The sequence below is a fragment of the Microchirus variegatus genome, assembly GCF_963457635.1.
Source record: "Microchirus variegatus genome assembly, chromosome: 16".
NCBI classification, from domain to species: domain Eukaryota; kingdom Metazoa; phylum Chordata; class Actinopteri; order Pleuronectiformes; family Soleidae; genus Microchirus; species Microchirus variegatus.
Window position 1 is genome coordinate 8,829,528 of NC_139817.1, and position 25,060 is coordinate 8,854,587.

Below are 25,060 nucleotides of genomic sequence, written 5' to 3' on the forward strand. Positions count from 1 at the left end.
GAAACACGGCATATGGCACCAAGCACTGACTTACATGAAGTGGGGTAATGCAAAAATTAAAAGAAAAATGGTGTAATGACTCTAAAGTTGATAAAATAAAACAATAAAATGCTTCTTGGCATGATGTTCCATATTGGGTTAACGCTCTTGCAATTGCAAGCTTGACAGCTGGCACGTCAATGTTCGCAAAAACAGACAAAAATATAATAATAAAAAAAAATGTTTACATGCTTTCTAATCTTATGTTGGTGTAACTGCAGTCTCCAGAACACAGAATGCAATTTGGATCAATCTAAAGCTTAAGACCGGGGTCACACTGGAGGCGTGTGTGATAACAAGTGGCAGGGAGGGAGGGGGGAAAAAAGAGAAAAGATGAGCTGCACCGAATAAAAGCACTTTTTTTCTTATGTAAAATACTGTACAACTACAGGTGGCAGCTGAGGAGGGGGCCTGATGACAGATAGTGTGAATTATTTACACTACACGACGACAAAACGGAATAAACATGGTTTGATTTATTCAAAAGCTTCCAAAAACAAGACAGGGTGTCATCGTTTTCGTTTGAATTGGCCGCTGAAGCACTGAACTATTAGATTAGTGTGTTTGGATACTGCAAGATGGAATATTTACAGGCTTTGTGGCAGAAATCTATTGCTGAAAATAACACCAATCACTGTAAACTTGTCATTCTTGTCATTTGTCAGTTTTACACCCAAGCTTTACACATAACTCTTTGTTTCTCGAGGGAGGAGACTTTGCAGTTGTACCAGGGAACGCACTCTCTCAACCGTTAGCTGCTTGATTTGGCGAGTGTGTGGTGGGTTACCTGGAATGGGCCAGGCTGGAGGCAGGGCTAGCTGATCGAGACAGAACTCTGCCGGGTGAAGAATACGGAGAGGCAGAAGCACCAACAGTGTGAATCTGTCCTGAAGACAAGGCGCTCTTCTTTTTCTCTTTAGGAGACCTGGGAGACAGAAGCAAAAGAGGGAAGAGAAGAAGTCTAACATTTCATATTCAGACAGTAACACTTCAGTGTAATATTCCGTGAAGGCCGCTGGTTGTATGTTCAGCAAAACGCAAAGTGAATTCAAATTTATGCAAGAAGCTGTCCATTGCAGTTTCCTTCAGTGGTCATTTGGGGATTAAGTGTCTTTCATACAGGTATGCTGACTAAAGGCAGAATTAATGGTAGTGTAAAACATGATTAAATTAATATTAGATACACATCATATTCTTTGTGGTAACAACCAAATGAAAATAAGGGAAAATATTCAAGACTCAGCACCCAACTGTGGCAGTGTGAGTGCCCTCTTTGCCTGAACGGGTAATAATTGATGTTTTCAGAGGTGAAATGAATGCAGCCGTACTATATGTGAAGACCCATGCCTCCTTCTTCTGATCACAGGCTGCCGATGCCACCTGCTGTTAGATTTACCTGGATCTCGAATGCCCCCCGGGCACACTGCTGCTGGGGTGATAACGGTCCCGCTCCCTCTCTCCGCGTCTCCTCTCTGATGAGCTGCTCTTCCTGTCTCTTCTCCCCGGGGAGTGTGAGCGGGATCTGGTCAGACAAGGAAGACAGAGAGAGAGAGAGAGAGAGAGAGAGAAGTGCGAGGTGGGAAGAAACCATTAAATCGCTGAATTGAAAGATGAGCTGATGCATTTGAAATGAACAACAAGAGCAGGGGAGTAGGAAAAGAGCGAGAGATAAGACAATGACAGCGCGCTAATGTGAAGGTGAGCGAGTAAGTCGTGGAGTTTGAGCTTAAAACAAAGAAAAGCCAATGAGGCCTTGAACAAAGTCTGAATAGCGTTACATTAACCATAACAACCGAATGTCACATACACTACAGTTCAAAAGTTGGGGGTCGCTTAGAAATGTCCTTATTTTTGAAGGAAAATCACGTTTTTTTTCAATGAATATAACATTAAGTGAATCAGAAACACACTATACACATTGTTAATGTGGTAAACGACTATTCTAGCTGCAAACGTCTGGTTTTTAATGGAATATGTACATAGGTGTATAGAGGCCCATTTCCAGCAACCATCTCTCCAGTGTTCTAATGGTACATTGTGTTTGCTAATCACGTTAGAAGACTATTGGATGATTAGAAAATCCTTGAAAACCCTTGTGCAATGATGTTAGCACAGTTTTGCTGGTTCTTTGACGAAAGCAAAGTTTGAAGGGCAAAATTATTATTTTGAATAACAATTATTATTTCATCACTATATTTCATTTCTGACTATATTTTCTATTCATTTTGCAACTCTTTTGATGAATAAAAATGTGACTTTAAATGGAAAACTTGGAAAAAGTGTCTTGGTGACCCTTTTGAACGGTAGCATATTTTACATTAAGGCATACCTTTATAACATAAATAAGGCAGTATATGTCCAGAGCCACAAGGCCACAGGACAAAAACATGAATCATAACTCTGTGAATCGCTTGTATTGCATAAATACTGCTTACATTAATGGCCCGAAATAGGAGGCGGCATTAAATATTACTGAGAAATTAGAAGTTAATGCACTCCTCAAATGTCTTCATCACAAAGGGCTGAATGTGTTTTCTCACACTGGTTCCTATGCAGACCACGTTCAGTGATTTATAAACATGAAATAGACCCAGCAACTAAAGGCCAGACAAGGTGATGTCGGTCTGTGCAGTGGTGGCAAAACAGAGATGTCTGCTCAATATTATTTATTTCAGCTTGATGCAGTCAAATTTGGTTTGCTCATATATTTTTATCTCTCCCAATTTAAACTCACCTACCGTTTTTTTTTTTTTAAAAGGCAGGAAAAGTTAGAGAAAACATAACTTGGGCATAAATAGATAAACGAGCAAAAGGATAGAAGGGTACATTTCCTTCTTATTATTTTCTTTTCATATTGGTAAAGTGCTTTTATGCACTTCGAGTGCAATTAATCATTGCATTTTCAGCCTATCACATTATTTAACTAATACCTTTAACAGTAGCAACCACAGACAGGTTTACGGCAAGCAGGACATTTATATTGTTTGTGAAGAGAATGGGAGCTGAAATCTCAATTTATATAAGTAATGGAACCGCGACTATATCAAGTTAGCGAGTCGGCTGTGATGTTGAATAAAACAAGATTAAGTTAGACGGCGTCCGTAAGTCGTCATCTTCTTCATAACTTGCATAAATACAGATGTGCACATTAAATAATGCCACAAAAAGGCTGGAATAGCTTTTATTTTTTCTGATAAAAAGCTAAATTGTTAATGGACGCACACGTCAAGCATGAGAAACTAACACCGTAGATTTTGTCAAACTCATCTGTTATAAAAAAAAACAATTTATAACCAAATTGCCTTCATTACACAGCTGTAGTTTCACAAAAAAAGTGATTCTTCTTAACAGCAAGGCAGAAACACGGAAATAGGAACTGTTGGTTTGTTACTGTGAGTGTTTTCACACATGAATTAAAAATGACAGACTGTGAATGGGTGCATAGTTGTGTTCACAATTACTTACCGGGACCTGCGTGATCTCCTGTAGGCACTGGGAAGGGAGTGTTTGCTCTTTGACTTTGACTTTGACCTTGACCTGGACCTCCTCTTGTGTTTTTTCTTCTTTTTCTCTTTGTCCCGTCCTTTGTTCCTATCTCTATCTTTATCTCTGTCCCTATCCCTGTCTCTCTCTCTATCTCTATCTCTATCTCTATCTCTCTCTCTATCCCTGTCCCTGTCCCTGTCCCTGTCCCTATCTCTGTCCCTATCTCTGTCCCTATCCCTCTCTCTATCCCTATTTCTATCTTTATCCCTATCTCTGTCTCTGTCTCGCTCTGCTCTTCTGTGAGAGGATGAGGAGGACGGGGCCTCCCTGTTGCGAAAGGACCCTTGGTTCTCCGTGGAGGAGGACTTTTGATCTTGAAGATGTGCAGGTGGTGCAGAGGACATCTGGGACGGCACAAGGTCGGAAAGAACAGAAAGGGCTTCTTGCATCTAGAAAAAAAAAGTATATTGAAGAGGACACAGAGGACACAAAAATCAGTGACAGCCTTATTTTTACACAGAAGAAAATAAACTGAGCTCGATTTAAACAGTCAAGTGTTGCTCCGACATCAGGAACGCTGCACAATTTCCCAAATACTAAATATATGTAAGTGCATTTTTGGACAATCAATAGGGAGATAAAGCGGCGGCACAAGATTGACCGTGCATTGAATAAAAGCTACCCAAAATACCCATAATAATACAACTGAATTTGCTTGATGTGGATGAGAGAATAACCAGCATGTGACTTTAATGTACCAGTCGGCACTTCCATGCGACATAAATGTTGTTAATCGTCCATTTACAGCAAAAAAAGATGGTAAATATCTATGGGTGGTTGCTTGAGGTTATGCGAGGTCGTCTGCTGGTACACAAACATGTACAACTCTCACTTGTTTTGGAACAATTGTAAATGAAAATATATTTTTCTTTAACAAATAGATATTATAAATTATGAGTAGATGGCTCAGACAACGTCCTTCAGTCTCTTGGGAAATTATTACACATATTCTTCCCTTACTCAGCTGATTAGAAGATGGTGTGGGTTATACGACACAGTTCAGCCATCTGGCTACACACTGAGTTACAACTGTCAGCCGCAAAGTGCCTCTAATTACTCCAGAGAGGGTCTCTCTGCTTATATTAGATTGGTCTGCTGCTCGATTCGCATTGAAAAGATGGAGCCCTCGTCCATCAGTGGATTATATATGATGCTAAATCTTTCAAGGTCACATGCCATCTTCCAGGACTAGGCCTTAGCTTGCTCTCCCGGGCCACCCACGATGCATTATGTGTGTTGGCATTCACGGTACTTTAAGCAATCAAATGGCCTCACTTAAAAGCTAATATTGACATAAATGGTAATGGTGATGACCGTGGACGGCATGGAAGGAAATGAGGGGTTTGTAACTGTCATAATCAAGTTTAAACTCAATTTACCTCTCCGACACTTTAGTGTCCGCCAATCAATAATCCCCACTCCCAAACTATCTGCTCAGGTTTATACAAAATGAGTGGAGCATAAAAGGAGAGATGGAAGGACAAGATACTAATGAGTTTAAGTATGATGATGAAAGAAGGAGGCAGATGAAGTAAAGACTTGAGGCATGAAATGAGAAAGACAGAGTGCTCACAGGAGAAGACAATATGTTTGTTAAGACAGGCAGGGAAGTAGAGAAAGGAAGAATATTTATTACCCCTTTCTGTTTGCACACTATCTGGTGTCTGGGCTCAGGCAGAGATAATGAAATGATGGGGAGAGGGGTTTGGATTAAAATTAGGACTGCCATATGGGAAGCTTATCCCAACAACGGGCCCAGAAAACCGGTGCCCCCTCACACCTGTTCTGGTAAGATATGGAAGTCTGGACAGCGACAACAAAAAGTTACATTCCCAGGGTAAAAGAAAAGAAGAGGAGGAGGAGGGGAGGGAGAAAAATCCATTGCGGTGATAAAGCTGAAAGCAAAAATGTGTGTGTTGTTGAAACGGTTGTCTAAAACCCCTAGCAGACATACGATATAGACTATGTTGTCCTATGCAATTCAACAGGTTGGTCTCTGTTTGTGTGTCAACTTCCTACACTGTGCAAAAGAACTAAAGACAGAAGACATAACACTCCCCATACATGATGTCAAGCATTTTTGCATTTTTGAAAGAGACATGGGGGGGGGGGGGGGATTAAAGTGTCATAATTATGATCAAACAAAGTTTCATTAGATCCACATGAGTCTCTGTGTTTCCTAGTATGTTGAGACATTCTGGTGCCGCACGCTGATGCATTTTCACATCACATAATGAGCAGGCAAGGTGGAAGAAGCACACAGCACGAGTAAAGCGCCCATACAAGTGTCAACGGAAAAGTAGACTGCTAAAAATAAACCTGGCCATTCAGTCGGACTTCACAATCGTATTTTAATCACAATCGCATCAATCAAGTGCTCCCACAAGAGCTGTCTGACCAAACGCAGCTGCTGCTGCTGTTTCCTACACCATGCAGCTCAAATTAAGTTTCCTGGAGGCAGTCCAAAGAAATAACGCTGCATTAAATGTCCGATATAAAACACATAACTGGTGAGTCTGCCTCGTGCTCACAAGGATATTGATTCCTGCATCTACAGCAAAGAATTTTGTTAAGTCCATCAGCGATGGCATCTGTGAAAACACTCTTTTAAACTACTTCACATAATTACTATTCAGTCAACTGTTCCTATCAACAGTGGCAATAACCCCTCCTGCGCACTGTCGCTCTTTCTGTAACTGTACTGCCATTTACCTGAAAAATATTTATGTTGGAGTCCCCAATGTCTGACAAATCAGACATCAGCTCGTTTTGACAACTCTACACGGATGTATAGCAAGCATTCATGCCTGCCATTCAAACAATTCTAAACGAAGAATTGTACCACTGGTTTCCTGACAAACATACAAAACCTTTTAATCAACAGGAGTCTATTCTGAGCTCCCTTTGCTCGCTTACATGTTCAGGTAACGTGTTCTTCAAAGTGCTTCTTTGAAAGAACAAATCATTACACAGACTCGCACTGTCCTATTTATCTGACTTGCACTTTGATTCTACAGCCCTTCATGCCCTCCAACAGCAGAATTCTCATTAAGTTACTACCCACTGAGCTTCTCATAGCTCAACCTGACCTCTGGAAACTTTCAAACAAACTCAAAAAACAGACTCATTTTAATTGATATATGCAAATTTCTGGAACCATACACTCGGTAAAGTAAACTCTACTTTACACATGCTATATTTACAACTTAAATGGTGATATTGTGTTATAAAATTAATTTCCCAACCTCACAAGATACACATAGTCCTTTTATCGCTTCACAGTTCTCATTGTTGAAACTAATTTTGAGTTAACAATGTCCTACTTTACTTAAACTACTATAAATATCTAGAGAAGAGCAACAGAACTGGTGCAATAATAATGGAAGCATGCCGACTGCAACCAGGCCCAACAGGCAGTAGTCCAGTTCCACATACTTTACATGAGGAGCATCTGATAAACAATATCCATCAAATGGCTATGAGAGCTACATATCAAATGATCATGAAATCAACACTTTTAGGTAATTCTGCATTGTTTGTTTTTGTTTTACACATCAAGGGCTTTGTAGTATTACAATGGCTCCATGAGAATACTGAATTCTCTTCTGTTAACAATGGAGTTGGTGAGGGGATTTTTTTTTTTTCTGCGATTCTGTTTTTAACTGCCTTGATTACACAGGGTGATTTAGTAGTTCGTTTTCCATCCCTACATTTCGCTCTGAGCATTTTACCGTGTAAATATAGTCAAAATAGTCTGGGGGTGCATGGTATTGCCTTATAATAATCACTGAAAAGCAACAGACAATTTCAAATCATATTGAAAAAGATTGTCCTCTAACACCACAAATTGCTCGGCTGGTCTGGTTGGAAACACCGTGTTAAAATACGCAAACACTTAACTTCCTCGGGCTGAATTGAGCATTCCACAGAGTTATATAAAGACAGCAGTAGCTCAATAATAACATATGCGAGTGAGGTGTCATGGTGGACTTGTGTTAGTTCAAATATGTTTGCTTAGACTAACGCATATGCGATCATTAATGCTGGCTAAACAACAAAGTGTTTTCTTTGATTGAAAAAGAATGCAAAGACGGGGTCCTTGTGAGGTGAACTTAAATTACATGGCACAAAATAGCACAATCATCGTCTCTATAATCCAGATAATGCGGTGGCATTTACATTATAATTTGCGATTGGCCTGACCTTTTAGCAAATGCACATCTTAAGGACACAATATCTTCCCTAGAGTGTCACTGGCTAATTAAATTTGTACTCTTACAACACTTGTTGCATATAGGTCAGGAAAACGATTCTCAGGGACCTGATTTCAGATGACAGAGTCACAGCTGGATTTTTGTGATTACTGGAGGCACTTGATTTTACTGTCACATACACAAGACCATGTATATCTAAATGTATTTATGACAGTAAAGGAAATACAACTTTGCAATGACAAAACCCTGATGTTCCATTATCAACCAATCACTTACCTCAAGCTGCACAGACGGGTCCAGCTCAAGTCTCTTGGCCTCAGGCTCTTCTAAGGGGCTACGAAGGGTCTGAAGGAATAGTGCCGCCTTCCTCTTTCTCTCAGCTTGTAGCTGTTTCTCTTTTGACTCCTTAGACGCCTGGGCCAGCTTCTCTCTGGCTGCAGCTGCGAGACGATCCTCCAGTTTCTGCTTGGCTGGGGACAACAAGAAAGAGATGGTTGGATGAAGATGAAATAAAGAGTATTCAGTGTCCATTTCATAGTCAACAGAAGTCAGGAAGGAACGAAAAAATACGAAGACTTGGAGACAGGGACACGGAGAAATCAAGAGAAGAAAAAGGACATAAAGTGAAAAATAAGGAAGGATTAAATGATGATTTCTGCACTCACTGTCACACCTAAATACAATGATGGCTGGTATTTTTTAACAGGTGGAAACACCTGTTAAAATGTCATGTTCTTAAATGTCAAGGCCTGACAGAGTCTTTGCTGCTACATGCAATTGAGAAAAGGCAAAGATGGAGGAAATGTGGGTGGACAAAAAGAGACAGACATCTTCGTGTCAGTGGGGGTGGAAAATGTTCAGAGTTTTTGAGCGATGAGAAAAAGATGCAACATGACAGAGATGGGTTGGAGTTGATGGGTAAGGAGAGCACACAAACGCGTTGGGGCATAGAGAACAATAGAACAAGTGAGACAGAGAAAGAAAAGGACAAGACAATAATAAAGCAACTGCTTTAGGAAAGCATGTAAGTTTAAGTTATGTAAAGCACTAGGGTTACTGTTATCTTTTCAGGGATTAAAAAAAAAAAAAAACTGCCCGGATCCTAAGGCAAATCAAATTTGGGTAAAGTGAGGAAAACAGTCAAATGGAGCAGAAGCAAATCGTATCCCAGACAGTGGGATAATACAATCCCACACAGTCTGAGACCCAGTGATTACGGACATAGATCTGTCTGAGTGGGACAATTCTGATAGGACTTTGTGTCCAGTGGGTTGTAAGTTAACATTTTAAAGAATGCATTATTGTGTTTCTGTTCTGCTGTTTTGCATCTTTGCATCCATCTTTAAAGCAAGTTGTGTCCGTCTGTCTGTCTGTGACAGGCATATATCGCTGACCGTTAGTCAGATCGCCCTAAGACTTTGGATATGGGTTGAGCATGTCACGATGGTGTGCATCTTTGATTTTCAAATTTTTTGGTGGAATTTAAATTTTTTCATTGAATTATCACGATATAACAGGCAGGCAGCGGCTCATCATCAGCAGCTATGCTGTCTGGAGCAGGGAGGTGGGAGTGAAGAGGCTGTCCTCACGTTGGGTGAGACATTTTCACACGGTTCAACGCATGAAGTCTCCAATACGCACATATTTATTTTGCATTAGCAAGCTACAACTTTCCGAACCCGTTTCCAAAGGTAAGCTAGCGAGGCTACAATTAGCATTTGCGTAGGGCTAACATTATACAAACCTACTACTAACACTGTGCAATCTCATTAGGCTGTTTTGTGACTGTCAGCCACGCCACAACAGCTAGCTACGCTAATGCTAACCGAAAATGAAAACATTTGCATTGTGCCTAAGGACCATGTGGTTGCATTATGTTAGCCTTTAGGTTCCTTATCATTAGCTTTACCATAACGAAAAAATTCTTCAGCTCCCACTATAGGAATACATACTTCCTATGGGCACTGCACTAGTAATAACAATTTAAGAATGAACAAGACACAGAGATAAACTGAAACAGAAAATATTCATGATCAATACAGCAATCAAAAAAAAACACTTCTTATTTAGAAATAATATCGCTCCACATCATCTTCACATATATAGAAACAGTCTTCATGCACTATGACTAAACTGCTACAAGGAAGCGTTTGCAGCCTCAAATATTCATGTACATATTGCTGGAAACCTTATTAACTGAGTGTGGCTGTTTTCCAGCCCATCAGTGCAGATTATGGCTCTGCTGTGTGCCACTGATTCTCCAGCTATCTGATCAGAGTAGGCCTGCTGACTGACAACCACTTAGCCACACAGTAAAGCCAATTCAGCCTGCTATTTATTAGGCCTTTTCAGCCTCTTTCTCTGGCCATTTTTTACGGCTGAGAGAGACCATTATACTCGGAGACACTTCCACTGGACCTCAACCAAACCAGTCAGGCCTCTTGTTGCTGGGGAGTAGCACATTATTTGTCATGTCTGTCTCGTCAGTCCATCTTTTTTAGGCTCTAATTTAGAAGCAGCTTTCTGGTCTATAAATGAGGATATTGCAACCTTTGATATGTCCTTCAAGACCTCATCAAATACTGAAATCTGAATGATTTAAAAGCCTTTAACCAAGAGTGACAAGCAACCCCATAAAATTGCATCACTTCAACCAAAAGCTGGGAGAAATTTGAGAGGAAACCTTTCAAATACAAAAAATACTTTCACCACCCATCCATCACGCACACCAAAGCGAAGCAGAATAACACCAACAACAAAAATAACCTAAGTTTAGACACTGCAGCTTGAATAAAATGAGGGTGAATTTACTTCCATGTCCAGTTAAGCAGCTAAAAGTGATTCACACATATACAGTTGACTTCTTGATACCTGTGCCTATCAGACAAAGCAATCCACATGGAAGTTTTTTGACGGATGTAAGTGATACATCAGAAATTTCCGGCACTTAACGTATTCATTCAAGAGCAAAATGGTTAAAATTATACTTAATTCATGTGTTTGGTTTGCTACGCCAAAAATAATTTCATCACCGAGCGCAAACATCTCAGTGAAAGGGAGCGTAATCAATGACTCATTAGCACTGATCATCTCACCGACAGCAATAATTCCTTTCAGCGACGGGAAACAGATGACAGAGATGAAAATAAAGCTATTGGTTTTTATGTATTCGATAAACAGCAGAAGGCTAATGTCTTGGGGAGAGTCCAGTGGAACTATTGGTATTTCCATATTACAATGGCATTTTGATTAATGTCAGTGACGTGAGAGCGATGTGAGAAAATGTCACTCAAAGAGCCATTGAAGAGGACGGTGAAGCTCTCCACGGGGAGCAGTTGCATAGTTCGGAGCATGTTGTACAACAAGATGCAATCAATCACCTTCAACTATAGAAGCTTCCAGCAACAAAGGTTTTTGATTTTTAAATGAATAGCCAGTATTACAAAAGAACATATAAATAATTAAAAGAAACGCTCTTGAAACCTTAAAAAAAAGTTTGTTTCTCCATCTCTTAAAAAGGATATTTGTGTCAGACTTGGTTATGGCATCACTGTGAATGGTAAACTTCTTGCAGAATGTGAATTTATTGACCACAGTTAGAACAGCACTCGTCTGTGGATGTGATAACTGATGTGGATCAATAAACAATACAATACAATATATGTGCCTGTGTATGCATTTGTACTTTGTGGGTTTTACTTGAAGAAAAACAACAAAAAAAAAGACCCAGTGAGTAATATTCCATGTCCATGGCAGGACAAAAAGCAGGAGACAGCTATAGAGAGAATACGTCTCCATTAAGCCTTTGGAGAGATGTATGACTGTGGTGTATTGTACAACACTGCTTGAACATTTACTGCATGGTACACTGGTGGAGAAATGTAAAATTCAGACAGTGGATTTATTCATCTCATCTCGCAGTCTTTTTGTTTTTGCTCCATTTCCTGCTCTTTCACAAAGTAACAGCAGCCAATAGGTGTGACAGATGATGTCTTGTCTCGCACTTATTCGCTGATGCTGAGACACACAATGCAATTTTAGCCAACCTACATTAAAGCCAGAAAAAAAAACAAAAAAAAAACAGACAGACAGGAGGAAAAATAGAGCAGCTGGAACAGAGGGACAGAAATAGGCTCTGTCGTAAGCATCGACAGATGCCAGGCGTATTAACATTCTGTCAATTTTGAAAGCTTGAAAAGCAGATGAGTGACGGACAGAGAAATAGGGAGATAAGAGTCTTAATATAGATAGTAGATAATAACGTATTCATAGCAGGTATTACTAACAATCATTTAGTATGACTTTAGAATGTTACCTTGCTTTGCCTCCAACTCCTCCAAACTGAGGGTGGGTCTCTTCTCTTCTGGTGCACTCACTGACGGCAGTTCCTTGTCAGTCACCTCAGCTCCACCCGTCACAGCTTCCAGTCCTTCGCCCTCCAACACCTTTAATCAGATATATAAATGAGTGATTATGTTTGTTTGAGTTGTGATAAATTGACAGACACAGACGCAAAGAAACATGAACTCCACCTTGTCGTCGTCCGAGTCATCGTCTAGCCGGACTCTGTTCTTCTCCAGTGGCAGCCAATCATTCTCCTTCGCCTTAATGGCAAAACAGATGGGGGCAAACGAGGCTGTAATGGAAGAAATCAACAAATGATTTATGAAAAACCAAGCAATAAAGATTATTTGTTGTACTGATAAAAATAAAGTCAAAGACAAAAGTTAACAGAATATGGGGGGAAAAAAGAGGAAACTTTGTGCACGAGTACAAAAAAAATGTAGACATAAACGCAGTGGAAGACAAACAGACTGGACGTGATGCCAAATACAATATTGACAGAGAAACAGTCGGGACAGACAGGCAAATAGAGAGCTGTCCACACAAAGCTATTTGATATGAAGTGGCAATGGTGATTCATATTGATTTCTGTCCAGTAATTAAATACACTGCTTCCAAAAGAGATGCGAGCGCTAACGGTGTGGCTCGTTACCTGAAGATAGAACCTTCATATAGGACCTTGATTCTCACTGTGGGAGACTCTATAGAATACTTGTGCACAATTATCAGTGTTCACAGGCGTGTTCCATGACCTGTCGCTTCCGCAGTCTGTGTGAATGCATGCCTGCATTTGCATATATGCGCGCCTGTTTATGGCTCCCGCCTGTGTGGTGGTAAGCAGGCTCTTTCATCTCCACAGAGATGTTTTCAGCCTGATATCACAAAATGAAATTGCTAGCATAAATACCTACAGTACAGTATTCACAGGCAGCTGTGCACAAGGACCAAATACGGTAAATGGCGCATACACCGTCTCAGACGCACATTAGAGCAAATATTTGCAATCATATTCCTACACACATATTTTCCATCTCATTTAATGAGTCTATTAAAGGAGAGGAAGTGAAAGAAGCAATATTTGCATCCTACCTTTGGTCAGCTGTGATTGGTCGACTGAATTGTCTGACTGGAGCGCATCCTCATCCTCATCTTCACCATCATCTGCTGTCCCGAACTGGATGAAAGTGTGAATAGAGAGAGAAAATTGGAATGTTATTATTTGACAAGTATTATTTTCACACGACTCTCCGGTGGTTAAAAAATGAAAGACAGTGAGAAACCCTATCCCTAACCCTTATTTGATTCAATGTCCTAGTTAAAGGTAGAAACCAGTATTATTTTCACATGACTCTCTGGTTGTTAAAATAGGAAAGACAGTGAAAATTAGACTCGGAAATGTACATTTGGAAATGCTGGCTGTCTCCATGTCTGTAAATTAGATCTAAAGAAAGACATAGAGATACAATGTTTGGATGAGTCACCCCTTTAACTCGTCTGCATCACCGTTGCATTTAATTAATGCAGTTACTCATCTGCACTCTGCCATGCACGGTCAAAGTTGATGATGCCTTCCTGTGGCGCTACAGAAAATTGTGTTCTTTAACTAAAACCAAATATGGTGGGGGGGAGAAAAACAAAACTGCAGTCTTTGGCCAAATTTATATTCTTCAATACTACTCTGCAGTGGTGGCATGTGGAGGTGATGAGCAGAAAAGGAAAGGTCATGAAAGGATTCACAACAGCAGAGAAACCTTTAAGGGTCGAGAGACAATATTATGCGATGGGAAAAAAAGAAAAGCAGAGGTACATTTAGCTCGCGTTACGGTGCAGCATGTAAAAAAAAAGAAAAAAAGAAAAGAAGGAAAAAGAAAACAGCAGAATTCATTAACTTGTGTAGAGCAGTTATCTCTTAAGACAAGGTCATATTTTTGCTTTTATTACTGTGCATTTTAGGTTGGCTGTGCGACACACGATATGACCGAAAGGTCTATTTAGGTCTGGATGGACGAACACAAACACTTTTTAATAATATATTGGCCATGTAAACGAATACAACATTTAGTTTGAACTAAAAGTGCCATCGCGCGGGTTGAAAATAATAAGCCTTGGCCATGCATTAGCAAAACAATCCTTATCCAAGTTGTAACAGATTTGAGATGTAATTTTAGCATATAAATAGGACCACTATTTCATTAACGGGGATTTGGCAATGCTCAAGTATAATTAGCTGTTTAAATAGCTGTAAGTGTCTTAATTGACTTTCTAATATGCCACTAAATGGTCTGTTACTACTCGCATCAGCATTCAAGTATCTTCACATAGCTGTTAATAGTGGCTCGTGTGCACAGGGCAGAAACCTTCTATAGTTCCAATCCCAAAAAAACAACAACAAAAAAATAGATTTCAAGATGCCACACACACACACACTCCGTCTAGCTTTCATTGATATTGATATTGCAATGTTTCCATACTGGACGAGATGATAGACTCTATTCCAAAAATAAACCGCTGTCACAATGAGAGGGAAACATGGTGATGGAGCCAATTCCACAAGAGGGGGGGGGGGGATACCCTAAGTCTCTTGAGGTTTAATTTTACCAAGCTTGAAGAATGCTTCAAAGGCAGATTCCCACTATTCTGCTGCAACCGACAAGAGCTTTCAACGGCTTTGTTGAACGGTCTTTACAGAGACCCCAGAGAATATAACTCCTCCATAAAAAACAAAAAAAAACGCACAAAAACACTCATGTCAAACCATTCTGGGAAGAAAACGACAACAAAAAATATGCTGGAATTTGAAAGTGGCTATACGTTAGCTTAGTATTTAGAATAATTGGAATTCCCAAGTGATACATTACCAAAGCACAGAAGAGGGTCAGCTCGGAACGGGAACCTGACGCGTTTCATAGCAGGGTAGCAAACATATAGACTATAGAACACACTTTGGCTACTCAAGATTTGAGTTTGCATATGCATTTGGTCAAATAAATATGGTATTTAAAAAATCCTAAAGTGTAACAGTTTACAAAGATTTTATCTGCTTTAATAATAATAAAAAAAAAACAGTCCCACAATGATTTTAACCAACCTCCTCATGTTTTTTTTTCCATCGACTGTGCACCTACAAAAAAAGCAGTGACTAAGAGCAATGATATCTGCATAGCAAACACCACAAACAAAACGGGCGAGGGGGGTTTGATAGAAAAGCAGCGCAGCTGTTTGTTGGAGCAGCATCAGCTGTGTTATAATGGGCCACACTTCCCTGCACTGTGACAAGCTAATGGATTTGATTCGTCAGAAGACAGATTGCGCCTTGCAAAACTTTCTCGCACACACACACACTTTTTCGTATTTCATTTTGGCACTGAGCGAGCTCAACAAACCTAGAATATATTTAAGTGCACACATACTGTGCATTCAGAAACTATTCAGAGTCTTTACTCAGAGCACATTGGACTTTGATAACACACACATATCTGTGGTTTGATTTGGATTTGGGGATTTTCTATCATTTTTTTCACTTCTTTGCAGATCCTTTCAAGCCTGGATGGGGACCTTTGTTGGACCTTTACAGGCCAATCTTGAGATGTTCGATTGGGTTCAAGTCAGGTCTTTTATAAATACTTTTAAAAATTAATAGTATCTGAATGCTTTCTGATTGGAGACACGTTTAAAAAAAACAAAAAAAAACGCATTGCTCCATGTGTCAACTCCCCGAGCTATTTGACTTTCCATATCACATAATTCCCTTATCTGTGAGGGATGATGGCTTTGTATTGTATTGGCTCCTGTGACTTTATAAGCACTACACATAAAACATGAATAACCACAAAAGTGCAGGAGAGAGAGAAAGAGCTCTGTGTTGCTTCTTTTATTTCCAGAGATATTGAGTATCGATAACTTGTATATTTATTGGATGTTGTTGGTTAATAACTTGGAGAAAATGTCCCGCAATTAAAAAAGCTCAACTTCTGGGCGTCATAAAATCATATTCAAAAGGGACCTTGGCAGGTTAGCAGGTCACACTGATCGAGTTGTTCAGCTTGTAATTGCTTTCATTTTGCGCACATTCAAAATGTATTACTAGTACTGAGATAGTATAACTCTCTTGTCCTTTAACTCTAACACGAAGAAAAGTATGCATAGTTAAAGTGGACCTGGTTGCTTAAATAGTCCCTGTTGTATAATCAAGCTGCAAAACTATATGTGAATATTTCCAGATGTGATTCCAGGGAAGTAAACCAGTACAATACAGCATCTATAGCACTATAGATGCACAACAGGCAGTGATAGTTTGAAGCTTCCCACCTCTAGAAAATACTGGGCAAGTTAAATATCTGCAGAATAAGTTCTTGAGGAATTGGGTTTTCAGAGTGCAGCCATTTGATTTGTTTCAAGATGGTAACACTTGAAATAAGATGCAGTACTGGGAACAAAGATATCAATGGTGGAACCTTGAAAGTTTTGATGGTGGACAATAAAACGTGTTCTCTCCATCTCCGTTTTGATTTTAATACTTTTTGGATCCAGACAATCCAGACACAGCAAGTCGAGATATATCGGCATAAAAAAACCCACCTTATTTCAAGTTGGCTGCAAGTGTGACAATTGCTAATACATCAAGTTTTCACAGGGGAAAAACAGTTTTTTCTCTTACTTGTATAGTAATGATTTTAGTAATGTTTGCTCTCACTGCAGCACTTATTTGTGAGACAACAATTCCTGCTGATTTTGTATACACTTGTTGGTTTTCCAACAACTGTGCCAACACAGTATGCACACCATTTATTTTCTGTGTGTGTGGGTTGAAGTCTGTGTCTCATAGCATAATTTAAGCTGTTTTTGCTTGACTGATATGAATCTACTTAATATAATACTGACCTTTCTTTCTTAAAGGTGATAAAATTCCCCTTTATCAGCATTCATGTACCATTTGGCACAGCTTTATTTAGAGAGATTTAAGTATTAATGAGTTTCTGTACAATTCCGTAGCAGATAAATGTAAAAATAATACAGTAGGTGTGTGCATGGTAAGCAACCACCAAAAATCATGAAAAAAGAAAACGGATATTAATATTTTGTTGATGTACACCGCATGTTAAATGTTGCATCTAAAAGATTACACAGGTGCCCGCCGGCAAACGGCAGCCTTTCATCTATCGATACATGCTTATTCCCAGATGTTGTAAACAAGCAAGGAGGAAAGTGGAACAGATGGTGTCTCGTAAAACCAGAGCATTTTGGCAGGATTTGTATTAAAAAAAATAAAAAAATAAGTAAAAGGTTGGCTGTGTCAGAAATAAACCAGCATATAACTACTCGAATAGAGCAATGAATAATCAAATTCAGCAAAGGCACGTGGAGATTAATCTAAAAAGAATGAAGATTGCTGAAATAGCCACACTCTGCAAACCAATATGCCATTATTTAACTGCAGACTCTGCGATACTACTTTAATTGTGTTCAATTCTGAACTAGTCAAGCAGTGTAATAGTCTTTAATCAACAGGTAAAAACCACACCAACCAGAAACAAATACATGGGGGAAAAAAAAAAGTACCTCTAATATGCTTTTTCCTTCCTTCTGCAAGAAGTAATTCTTCTTAAACTCGTAATAGGGGTTGAACTGATTCCAGGACTGTAGAAAGTCAAACCTTCAAGAGACAGAACACAAGCTGTATTAGATGACTGCAGACAGAAGATGAGCTAGATGATCATGAAAGAGGTTGTGCATTGTCCGAAAAAAAAAAAAAAAAAAGGCTGTTATGAGTTCGTTAGCCTGAACCTTGACATGATGAACAGTTTTATTTCTGGCAAGAACACTTTACCGTGGATCATTCTTGGCACGGACACTGGACTCGAACTTCAGTCCGTTCCTTGCGACGTACTCGGCCAGCTTGTCGATGACAGGCTGGATATCAGGTGGTGGTGGGATGATGGCTGGTGCTGCTGTTGTGGAAACTTGAGCTTTGTCTTTTGAGCTGTTGTTTTCAAATCGAGAAAAAGGTTTCATATTTTTAAGCGTGGCCTCTTCTCGAGTCAATTATTCCATTTTAGAAAAATCAATTAAAGTGATAAATCCTAATATACTGCTGCACCTTAGAAAACAAATCAGACAGACTCGACAAAAAAAAAAAAAAGCACCGATAATTATTACGCTTTTATGGTTTCATTATTTTCACTGCGCTAACATGACAATAATACATTAATTGATGCTTAATTAAATCTCTTGACTATAATTATATCATTAACACATTTTTGGACGAGAACACAAAAATCTTGCCTGGTTTCTGGTGCACTTGCTGGAGCGGCAGAGCTGTTGACCTGAGAGGGGGCTGAAGCTGGTGGTGCCACGGTGACAGTTTCAGGAGAGGTAAGTGTTGTTGCCACATTAGGCAAAGCCCCAGAAGACGTGGCAGGAGCCGCTGGTGTCGCTGCACTTGAGGGCATGCTGTTGTAGTAAGAGGTCGCATCTATCCCCGGGGGAGGCGGGGCCATGCAGTATGTTCCATCAGGAAGCATGTAGTACCCATAGTACATTGCTGAAGGACGTCATGTAAACAAATGAAAGGGGGGGAGAACATGAATTAAATGGAATGTCAGGAAGAAATAATCTGCAAAAGAAACCTTTTCAAGAGCACTTAAAGGTACTAAGTTCAGCCTAGTGTATTCCTGTTTTTACATGAACAGGAATACATCATCGCAAGAGGAAACAAATCTTACTCAACGTGAGTTAATGTAGTTGTGTTCAATCGATGCCTTTAGATTTGCTGCTCTTACGAGCACTTTAGACTGTGTCAATAAAAGAAGTGTAGACAAAATGTAAGCAGCTGCATTCGAGTGTGAGCAGCAGGTGTTCATTATAAAACTCTGACAGACCTTCTGCTTTCCAAGGCTTGATTCATGTTTGAGCTGCATTATGTACTGTGGCGTGACAAGCTTGCCTTAATGTTCTGTTTAAATGTTCACAGCAGTAATTCCTTTGAATCCTCGTGAGAAAGTCAAAATAAATTAACATTTGTCCAGAAAAAGAAAAAAAAAAAATCTTCCCTTGTGAGTGAGGAGAGGAATAAGCAGTACAGAGACAAGGACAACATAAATGGTCAGGTCAGTTAAACACATCTAGTCAACCTGACATTCACAAACATGTGGCAGAGTTGAAAGGGGAAATTGCCGAAAAGAATATTTTTAAATTCAGTGGATAAATGGAAGTCAGGTGACTTGATATAGTTCATGATTTTACTTTAAAAGGTGCCATATGTAAGAATGGGGCCAAAAACGGTTACTACATTCAAATTTAAAATACCGAAATACCGACGTCTTTTAGGTTTCGTTTTCTGACGTAACTGGCAACCCGTGGTTGTTCGGCAGCTGAGACTCTACTGACTGCAATGATTGGTAGACTGCGGTAGGTGGCGCCACATGCCAAAACATGATTTCAATACATAAACATGATTTGCAGTCTGCAAAAGATTTTTTTAATACAAATATTTTGGCTGCACTGTTGTTGTTGGCGAGTTCAGTTTGTTATATGAACATTATTCCTCAGCCTCTGTGACATATTAGGAGGATTTTATGGCCAGTTGCTTTAGATTTATTACATAATGCACCTTTAATGTTGAAGTTGGCTGATGAGTCAGTTCTTAAGCACACTTGTCTTTCACGGCAACCATTAAGGTCAGGGGCAATGATTACATTCGGAAACCTCGAGGCAGCAATCCAGCACAAAAGATGAAGAAATGAAGCAACTTATTTTGCCAGCTCTACGTCATTGGTAGCAGATAAAAAAAATATATAAAAAAAAAACACAAGAGAAGGCTTCCTTGAATGCACAAAGTCAAGCACGGCTTCATGGATGGGCATATTAATAGCCTGCTCTGAGCAACAGTGCTCATCGACTGCATTAAATAGCTTGCACATCCACAACCAATTTACTAACATTAACGGCTTTACGTCGGCAGAAAGGATCAGATCAAAGGGCACCCTCCAATGCTGTCTCTCAGATGAATAAATTACAGTAATGGACAAGTAAACTCTCATGGGTCAATAGCGACCAGCAACCACAGGGTTTTATTTAAACTATTGTTTCAGGGGAATATTAACACATACATGGTAGGGAGCAGCAGTGCAGTGAATAAATGTGAAAGAGAATAATTGGACACACAGATGACCTGGTGTACAGCAGATGCACATGAGATTTTTTCTGTAATTAAACTGAAGTGCTATGACTTTCTTAAAATTAATTCTTAAGATGTCATTTTCATCCAAACTCAGAAATGTTTTCATTCTTATAATAAATGCTTCATTTATAATATCAAGGTATTACATTAGCCTCAATGACGTTAGTCACACTTTCTTTATCCAAGTCACTCATAATAACACAGACTATCTGTGTCACAACAGCAGCAAACAGGTGTGTAGAAAAAAAAACAATTAATCAATGAATCAATTATTACTAAATTAATCGTCAACTATTTTGTTAATTGGTTTGAAGCTTTTATTCATTATATACATAAGATTTCTAATTGTTTTAGCTTCTTAAATGTGAATATTGTCTTTGTTTCTTTACTCCACATAAAGAAATCATTCAAACTTAATCTTTTTGTGGACAAAACAAGACATTCGAGAACATCGTCATTTCCAGGTTTGACAAACACAGATCAACGCCATCTTATAGACCAAACGATAAATCGAGAAAATAATCAACAGATTAATCGATTACGAAAAATACGTTTCAGCTCTACAGGTGTGTGTGGATCAAATGCTTGTTTAGGTAAGTTATTGAGTTGAGGCACATTTTCTGTCATTATCCAATTGAGAGGAAAGCTTTCAAAGTGTAAGTTTTTTGTTGGGAGCATTTATTATTTATTTATTGACGCTGCATACGAGTTTCGCTTTACGCCACCTCTATTTGGTTCATCTTTACTGGTCATGTCTGAATGTATGTATGTGTAGAAATGTCTAGAATAGGTAATTAGGTCTGCTAGTTTTCCAGTCTGTTCCACAACACCAACCTCAAAATTACTTTACAGAAAGACTTGGAAAGCGCTTTCAACTCGATTGCACACTGTAGTGAGCGTTAAGTAGTCGGGAGATTAACTGAACAACCAGCAGTGGCAGAACAATCAAACCATTGCTGTAGTCAGTGGTAGACAAACAAAAAGAAATGTACAGGGGAAAATGGAAATGACTGTGTTAACCGGACATATGATGAAAACTATGAAGAGGCTTAATGGTGTGTTGTCACTCACGGTCAGCTGTGTAGTGCACTTGTGTACTGGATGCAGCCGGATCTGGAACTTCCTCTGGTTTGGTTGGGACTGGTGCAGGTGCAGGTGCAGGTGCAGGTGCAGGTGCAGGTGCAGTACCATTTCTTTCTTGTTGAACTTTTTTTACAAGGGCGGCCAGAGGATGGTCTGGGTCCATCACTTTAAGAGGCTGCAAAGCAACAAGGCATGTTTTGTTGTAGGGGACAAAAAAGCTTTATCTCTCCACAATAATATACAAGTCATCTGTAAATGAGTAAACAATTATACATTATTAACACTTATACAATGATTCCATCATGATTATCAATACATTGCAAGACAATCATATAGCGATACATTCTGTTTATTTACAACATAGAGAACAAAGTGCGGTGTCTCTTAATGTAGCTTTTGCCGCCTTTATCCCGCTGTAAACTCCCTCTTCTTCGGCCAGGTAACTTCCACCCAAGTTTCCCTCATTTATTTGAGCAGACGTCCAACAAGTGAAACTGGCACGGACTGTTTACTTTAGAGCGCCTTAATTTGTTAATTACAATATCAATATTTGTGTTGGCATATCGATTCTTGTATCGTACGAGGAAGGACAACGACGTATCACCAAATCGATATGACCTATGCATAAGTCATTGGAGGAAAATTGGAGAGTAACGTGGAAAGGAGCTTAACACGAGACAAATGGTGGGATGGTTTTCCATTAAAAAGAGCTCATTGTGTTGCTTTAAAAACATGCTTTCAATCAAAAAAGAACATCTTAACACACCTGTTATTGTCACAGCAGGTAACAGATACAAGCGGCACAAAAAGGATGCAACTGTAATTCTGAGAAAAGGCACTGGTTGCCTAGTGATCAGAGCTGCAGCATACATACATACATACACATCCTGAGGAGAAATGTGACATTTTCAAGACGTGCCATTTTTAGAGCACACTGATGCAAAGTGGCAACAGTGTCGAAGTAAAGAAAATCCAAACCAGGTGGCACATTTATTTACAATTACCTTAACAAGCTCATCCAGGCGAGAGCACTTCTTAGGAGCAAACAGGCTGGGATGGAGGTAGCTTCCATCCCCATCGTCATCCGAGTCATCGGACTGTGACTCTACAGAAACATTTTCACAAAAAACAATATCATTAACGCTACTTGTTAATGTGACCAATGTGGCCTTGCTCATGCGTTAAAGATTCTATAGCTACACAGTAGTTGCTGTACTTGAAATACTTGAGTAAAGGAAAGCTAAGAATTCAGTAACCGCTTCCTATAACTCACCCTGCAACTCTTCTTTCTTGTTGGCCGAGACCGGGTTGTATCGACCTTCCTTCATGGCCCGCAAGATGTGTTTGTAATAAGGGTTGAGGTAATGGTCAAAGCGAAGAAAGTCAAACTGGGAGTTACTAGACTGCTTCGCTTTCAGCACAATCTCAAACTGAATGCCCTGCTGACACACAAAGTTGGCTGTCCTCTCGATGATGTTGTTGGTCTTAATTGTTGCCGGCTACACACAAAAAAGATTAAAAAAGAGGTCAAGAAATACAGATGTGTTCACTGACTATTTAAAAAAAATGCTTGCTGTAAATATCATGACAAAATCCACAATTTATAAATAGCCACTTCCCCGAATAGAATCTTGTTTCCGTCTCAAAAGCATTTGTATGCCAAGCACTCTTATGTTCGCTGTGATGACATTAATTCTAAAGATACGCATGGGGTGCAAATCAGTGGAACAAAAAAAATGGTCTATTATTCATTCATTATTGTTCCCCTTGTGTGCTTTCCGTGATTAATCCTCCGTCATTACCTCGAGAGTCCAAAGAAGTGCAGCAATCTCCAAAGGAACGCGCATATCTCATTGGGATGAAAGTCGTAATAAATACAAACTTCCGAGACACTAGCCAAAAAGATGCCAGCTTCCAACCCTAACCGGCCATTATTGTAATCTAAGCTGCCAAGGACTTCCTGACACACACACAAGGACTCAGAACTTAGCCATTAGGGGAAAGTGGTTGTGTACGACTCATTTTATGTTGATGTGACATGCACAAAGAAAACATCTTAACTAAGCTATAACGTATTTTGTATACATTTATATATATATATATATATATATATATATATATATATTTATAATGTATACATTTCACAGCCATTTGATTACTGTTTACACTACAGACAAATGCCATAACAATAATCTTAATGGATGACCCAGCTAGATTCTGGATAAAGACCTTCAAAAAGTATTCTTCCTGCTTTAAAAAAAAAAAATATTACTTTAAAAAACATGCATGCATCAAATGAAAGGGGATATAGTGCGTAGAGAGTGCTATAATATGTCTATAATATTCTACAGGCTCCGTATATATCCACAAGGGGTTTTTGACCGTTTCACACACACACACAGCATGGCATACTCAATATTCACACAACACACACACCACATGAAAGCTCGTCTTTCAACTCATGATTAAAAATTGCCAGCTGAAGGGAGGGTGGTGGTGGTTTAGGGTTCTGTTTGTGGACTGGCTTGATCCTGAGGGGAGACCATCACTAACACAGAACAAAGCAGCAGCAATGCATTTTTAATATTTCAATCCATCACCACTTGCTTGTTGTCATCAGATGTTCAGCCAGTGTAAAGCATCACCTTTCACGCACAACAGATGTGTGCTTCTTTTTAATTCAGAGGTGGGCTAACGTTATCAAAAAGTAATGCACCTTTCAGAAATAAAGAGAATATATAGTAGATGCTGAAAAGGTGTAACAGTAATGCACCGTTCTGTATTAATCATAAGAAAAATGTTAAAATATGATATTTTATGATGGAAAAATATGATAAACAAAATATTTAATAAGGTTTTAGAAGCTCTCTACAACAGAAAACGAAATACCTGTGAACTGTATCCATACAAATATCACACTTTCTAACCAACTGCATTTTCCCAGTCTACACCATTTCCTCGTTATGAAGATTAGCATTAAACCCAAAGAAGATTTGGTGTTTAATTGCACATGGAGGTACCGATTGTCAACCAACTGTACTGCATGGATGAAAAGACTTTAAATACTCACCAGTTCCACATCAGGGGGAATATGCAGCCCTGCAGGAGCAACAAATGGTTCTTCATTCTCCTCGGGATCTGCCTCCTCTATGTATTTGATCAGACATTGGGGAAAAAAAAGAAAAAAAGATGCAATAAACTGTTTGTTAGTCATTTGAAATGGGGAAAGTTAACACACCCTGTTGGATAAATACCCAGCTGAGCAGTGACTAATTTTTAATTCCTAAATAATTAGAAATGGGGTAAAAAAAAAAAAAAAAAAAAAAAAAACTTCACAAATGCTAATTAATTCCCACCATAAATACATCACAGTGAGTTAATGCTAGATTATTTTCGATCCAAACTGTGGAAAACCAAATTAACATTTATTAATCAGTGTTAATATTGTACTATAGGAAATTTGCGCAGTAATGACGGGGCAGGGACCTCAATTAAAAACCCGGCGTCTATGGTGGGGGAAAGAAGAACATTTTTACATTCCTCCACTTCTCAGTTTACACTTTGACAGTTAAACTTGTTCGTGTCATGCATTCACATTTTCTAAGACATGCTCTTAATGCTTACAGTTATTTATTAGCAGTAGTGCAAACGCAGA

At 39.2% G+C, this 25,060-nt stretch overlaps 1 protein-coding gene across 1 annotated transcript in view; it reads right to left on the minus strand.

The window, feature by feature from the left end:
• The window catches only part of sfswap (splicing factor SWAP), a 39,754-nt gene that overhangs the window by 9,655 nt on the left and 5,039 nt on the right, over nucleotides 1-25,060 (minus strand). The window contains exons 4-17 of the mRNA XM_083902168.1: nucleotides 24,476-24,552; nucleotides 22,679-22,904; nucleotides 22,410-22,510; nucleotides 21,394-21,580; nucleotides 18,426-18,684; nucleotides 17,971-18,123; nucleotides 17,703-17,796; nucleotides 13,233-13,317; nucleotides 12,332-12,435; nucleotides 12,115-12,244; nucleotides 8,076-8,269; nucleotides 3,505-3,974; nucleotides 1,436-1,561; nucleotides 827-964 (exon numbers count right to left, since the gene is read on the minus strand). Coding sequence (XP_083758294.1) covers nucleotides 827-964; nucleotides 1,436-1,561; nucleotides 3,505-3,974; nucleotides 8,076-8,269; nucleotides 12,115-12,244; nucleotides 12,332-12,435; nucleotides 13,233-13,317; nucleotides 17,703-17,796; nucleotides 17,971-18,123; nucleotides 18,426-18,684; nucleotides 21,394-21,580; nucleotides 22,410-22,510; nucleotides 22,679-22,904; nucleotides 24,476-24,552 — 2,344 coding nt within the window. The remainder of the gene's footprint in view (nucleotides 1-826; nucleotides 965-1,435; nucleotides 1,562-3,504; nucleotides 3,975-8,075; nucleotides 8,270-12,114; nucleotides 12,245-12,331; nucleotides 12,436-13,232; nucleotides 13,318-17,702; nucleotides 17,797-17,970; nucleotides 18,124-18,425; nucleotides 18,685-21,393; nucleotides 21,581-22,409; nucleotides 22,511-22,678; nucleotides 22,905-24,475; nucleotides 24,553-25,060) is intronic.